This window comes from Olea europaea, unplaced genomic scaffold (genome assembly GCF_002742605.1).
Source record: "Olea europaea var. sylvestris unplaced genomic scaffold, O_europaea_v1 scaffold586, whole genome shotgun sequence".
NCBI classification, from domain to species: domain Eukaryota; kingdom Viridiplantae; phylum Streptophyta; class Magnoliopsida; order Lamiales; family Oleaceae; genus Olea; species Olea europaea.
Genome location: NW_019264200.1, coordinates 279,368 through 284,509, shown reverse-complemented (window position 1 = coordinate 284,509; position 5,142 = coordinate 279,368). Strand labels below are relative to the sequence as shown.

The 5,142-nt window shown below is 35.4% G+C and overlaps 1 protein-coding gene across 1 annotated transcript in view; it reads left to right on the top strand.

The window, feature by feature from the left end:
- Positions 1-4,732, top strand: part of LOC111389372 (tyrosyl-DNA phosphodiesterase 1-like) — a 6,630-nt gene extending 1,898 nt beyond the window's left edge. The window contains exons 4-12 of the mRNA XM_023014295.1: positions 596-724; positions 1,584-1,718; positions 2,404-2,553; positions 2,956-3,059; positions 3,393-3,446; positions 3,555-3,645; positions 3,891-3,968; positions 4,091-4,238; positions 4,444-4,732. Coding sequence (XP_022870063.1) covers positions 596-724; positions 1,584-1,718; positions 2,404-2,553; positions 2,956-3,059; positions 3,393-3,446; positions 3,555-3,645; positions 3,891-3,968; positions 4,091-4,238; positions 4,444-4,541 — 987 coding nt within the window. The 3' untranslated portion in view covers positions 4,542-4,732. The remainder of the gene's footprint in view (positions 1-595; positions 725-1,583; positions 1,719-2,403; positions 2,554-2,955; positions 3,060-3,392; positions 3,447-3,554; positions 3,646-3,890; positions 3,969-4,090; positions 4,239-4,443) is intronic.
- Positions 4,733-5,142: the final 410 nt, after the last annotated feature.

Sequence of the window (5,142 nt, the reverse complement as noted above, 5' to 3'; positions counted from 1 at the left end):
CTATACCAATTTATTTTACAGTCGGTTTTAAATGGCTGATTCAGTTTTTACTTTGTCAGTGGCTACATATTTCCGAAATCCCTAGGCAACAGTTGTGCATTCTCTTAAGCATTTGGCTTCCATTTTTTATTAGTCTTTTTTTCCTTTTCCTACTATTCATTTTTTTCTAATTGAACAGTTGATGAAATTCTCACATCTAAGACTCAGTACTGATTTTTTTTTTCTTGTTGTTGTGTCAGTATTAATATTATATTTATCTGTCTTTTATGTAACCATCACAGAAGTGAACATGGTATCATATTCCAGAAATTTTGGGGCTGTGAGATAATTTCAGAGTCCAGTAAATAATTATGAAAATCACTAGTGCGAGTAGCTCTTGAGAGGGTTCTGAATTTTGAACAAAATCAATTGTTCTGCTCTAGATTAACTGTAGCAGCAGATTGATGGTAGAAAAATATAAACCTGTGCTACTTGGGGATATGTGGCTTTAGAACTGGTTTATCAGCTGATACTTGAAAAGTTACTGGGTCGCGGATCAACTTTTGATTTAACAATTACAAGGAAATTGCCAGACGTTCTCTTATTATAATATATACATCTGCTTCTCATTAGTTTTTTGTTTGAATGTTTGCAGTGGCCTGAATTTACTGCAAATATACCATCCCTTGGCAGCGTTACGATTAATTCATCATTCTTCAAGAAGTTCAACTATAGCAGTGCAGTGGTATTCAATTATTCCCTTATTTTCTTTCAATCACTGCAGGATTTTTAGCTTTTCCTGTGTCACGTTCTTTGCAGTAGTAAGAACTTTTAGGCTGTGTTTGAGCCCCATTTTTTGGAAGAAAGAATTTTGTAGCAGTGATTTTTTTGAGAATGCGTGGTTAAAAAGTAGAGAAAATGTTTTAGGTTTACGTGTAAAATTATTTTACTGAAAAAATGTGTGATTAAAAACGAGTTTCGAAAAAATTGAGTTTTTATGTAATGAGGCTCGTACAGAGTTTCTTCTGATGAGCTGATCCATGATTGAGAATTGATTTAATACAGTTTCCATTTAACCAAATTTGATCTTGATGCTGTGAAAGGTGGTAAATTTTTGAAATTTTAGTTGGATTTTCTATACCACAGTTAATACACTTTAGGTAGATGTTGCTTGAATCTTTTACTGGTCCTGGGAGAAGGAAAGTAAGTAGTGTATGGTCAACTTTTTAATGATTCCATCTTTTCATGCAGTACTCAGGTCTTAGTTCTTGAAGTCTATTATTCTTTTGGTGCTTTTAAGGGCCTATGCCCTACTTGCACATTTTGCATTATTGGATTACAGACTCCAATTACATCTCTGAACATCCTCTCTCACTCTCCACGGCCACTTGGTCGGCCATGGAATGCCATTACATGCAAATGTCCTGAAGCTTGCATGCCCAGTTCTTCTGGAGTAATATCTCACTCGAAATGATTGATCTGAGAAGCATTTAAACAACACTTCACTTGTCCAAAACTAAACTATAAAATGGCTAAGTTGTGATGGTTTTGTTATAGCATCTGAATTTTTTGAATTTGGATATCTAATGATATGTGATGTCCAGGTCAGGCTGATTGCATCTGTTCCGGGATATCATTCTGGTTCCAATTTAAAAAAATGGGGACATATGAAGTTGCGCACTGTTCTTCAGGAGTGTACCTTCGAGAAAGAGTTTCACATGTCTCCTTTAGTTTGTCAGGTAAATTTTGACTCGTCTTCAATGCTGTGGACACACATCTGTTGTCTAATTGTGTATGTACTAATTGTGTTGGCTTGATAAGGACAATAGTTTGGAATTAACAAGATAGATTTAAGAGGGCTGTTGCTGTTAACTCTTTCATTTGACTAATAATTGAGATAGTAGGAATACCAAACTTTTTGCATCTAAATAAAAAGGCACCATATCTCAGTGAATGACTAGATTGAAACTATAGAGAATAGCAAACATGTCAATTACAAATATTGTTTCACATATTGTGGTGGTGGTTCCATCTGGCAATAGCTATCTCTGCGATGCAGTATTCATTTCAATTCTCTTCATTAAATGAGATTCAATAATTATTTGGTTGATACACATACTTAAGGTGTACATGGATTGACTTCCTCTACTCTACTGCTTTCCGCTCGTTTTATCTAAATGGTGATGAGGCTGTGAAAAGCTGTTTCTTTGGGGGAGACTATTAATGGTATAGGACCTTAGGTTGGACATATGATAATTTAAGCTTAAGATGCATATATAATGATGATAAGGATGCAACTTCATTTTATGGTGGATACAGTTCCACTGTAATGTACTTTATTTTTTTCTTTACATGAAGTTGGTATGGAGACGTTGCTCCATTATTGCTTTCTCTTAATACTTTTTAATTACTGCTTTATTGCAGTTTTCTTCGTTAGGCTCTTTGGATGAGAAGTGGATGGCTGAGCTAACAGCTTCAATGTCAGCTGGGGTTACAGAAGAAAAAAAGCCTCTGGGTCTGGGGAAGCCCTTGATAATATGGCCAACTGTGGAAGATGTCAGATGCTCTTTAGAGGTAATATCAAGCATTTTCTTTCATATGCGAGTAGTTCTGTATAATTCAGATGATTATTTCGGCAATTACGTCGTATGTAATTTTCCATGGTATAGAATGCGGTTTTGTTGATCTTGAGTCTAAATTTTTGTGAACTTTCTTCCACACAATAAAATGTAAATGATGCAAGGGTAGCCACGTGCTTTTTCCAAATCTGAGTTATGAATAGAAATTCAGAAATAAACTGAGTTGAAATTTCATGTAATTGGTAGTCATGGAGTAGATGATTCCTGTTTTTATTAAATATATTTCTATGCTATAAGAACTGTGCATTTTTGTTGAACTTCGAAAGATCTACTTAATCTTAAAAGTTTTGCATTCCTTCAGTTAGGTGTGAGTATTTTTTTCTTCTTCATTGTTCAGGGATATGCAGCTGGAAATGCCATCCCGAGCCCAGTAAAAAATGTGGAGAAAGAGTTTCTGAAAAAGTATTGGGCGAAATGGAAGGCAAGCCACACTGGTCGCTGGTATACATGTCTTCTTGTGCTACCAGCACAATTTTTATACTTTTGTTAGTTCAGTGTTTAATGGTGATATGTCGTCGTATTATTTTCTTTTGCGAGATAGAGTAATTGACCAATGGAGTGGGGAGAAAAGATTTACGCAGTCAACCCCAAATTTATTGTAATAAGTCTTAGCATGTGGATATCATTCATTTGATCGCTGAATGGTTGACAAATCTTATATTAAAAAATGAGTGCTTGAAATTTTTATTTGCATACTCAGTATGTAGGTGCTGATGATTTTTTTCATTGATTTTACGTAAGGATAATTACAGTTTCGTTTTTCCATTGTTCCAGTCATGCAATGCCTCACATAAAGACATTCACACGTTATAATGGTCAAAACCTTGCGTAAGGGTCCTATCAGATGTCATGTTTTTTGAATTTAGTTCCTTTCTGCTAGATAGCTGTGTGACGGCATGCTTTTGATTGTTGAAACCTGCATTGTTTTATGAACAGATGGTTCTTGCTTACTTCAGCAAACCTCAGCAAAGCTGCATGGGGGGCTCTTCAGAAAAACAGTTCTCAATTGATGATACGTTCCTATGAGGTATTTGTATTCAGCTGAGAAAATTTCGCAGGTTCTCGGTTAAATGTGCCACTTATATGGTTTGACTTATGTGTTTGATTGTTTCTTTAAATTTTTCCATGGTCCAGTGAGATCTCACTGGATGGAAAATGTCTTTTTTTCTACAATATTATTGTAAATTACAAATTTTTATCCAGTCTCAGTATTTTAACTTTTTTATGCCTTTATGGAACTGAACCTTATTTCGTACTTTGGATGCTCTTCAGCTGGGAGTGCTTTTTTTGCCGTTTTCTGGCAATCATTGTTGTGAATTTTCTTGCACGTATAATGGCAATCACTCAGAGGTAAAGAGTCGCGTGCCCTTCATTTATTCTTCTTTTTCCACACTGCTAATGCTTTTATAGTCTATATAAATCTTATTCTCATCTTTGATTGAATGTGGAAATTTTTTTGAGCGGGCTGTCAGGCTAAATCAGAATCGTCAAGAAGGTCTGAAGTGAAGAGAACAAAGCTGGTCACTTTGGCTTGGAAAGGAAACCGAAATGCAGAATCTACCGAAGTAATTCAATTGCCCATCCCTTATGAGCTTCCTCCTAAACTCTACTCCTCTGAAGGTACATCACTGCTCCATATGCTCTTCAGCTCTTACAGTTTTGAGACGTCAGATAAGATGGATTAAACTTTACTGGACATTATCAAAGGAGAAAAAAAGAAGAAGCTAAAATCTTCTCTTACTGTATTGTCCAATACGAAACTACTTATTGTACATGCACTTTGTGTTTGGATCATGTCTTACACTAACACTGCTCAACCCTACAGATGTACCCTGGTCCTGGGATCGCCAATATACACAGACGGATGTATATGGTCAAGTTTGGCCTCGGCAAGTACAACTTTATACTTGCCAAGATTCGTGATGTAAGTAATGTAAAGTAGTGTTTTCCTAGTTTGCTTCTGTTGGGGTCGGTTAAAATCTTCTTTAAGTTAAAACTATCGTTAGTGCTTGCCCTGTCTCAATAATTAGATCTCGGTACTTATTGTTGGAGTTCAAGTTTCAATATGTTATTGTTATTTTTCAGTAGTTTCAATTATTCAAAGTTCATTTCCATCTCTTTTCCTGCTCGGAGGCAAATTTAGTTGTGCACTCTATAAATTGAAGTCGCGACCATGCAGTTTTCGTAATAGAATGAGCATTTGGCCTAAAAAAATTTGGAAGTTGTTGCATACAACCAGTCACTTTGCTATGGTAAAAAATTTGTAGAAAATGGTTTGACCTTGAGATAAAATATATTATCTTACTATGTACAAACTTTTTTTACACAATCCTTTACTCATTACTCACAATAAAGATGGGGAGCACAAGCTGCCACTTTTTTAAATACATGCGGGGTCCACACGTTATGTGAGAGTGAGTGAAAGATTTTGTCAACCATAGTTTGTACATATATATTTATCCATAATACATTACAAATCCACACCAAAAGTTGTATGCTACTAAAATGAGTAATATTCATTACG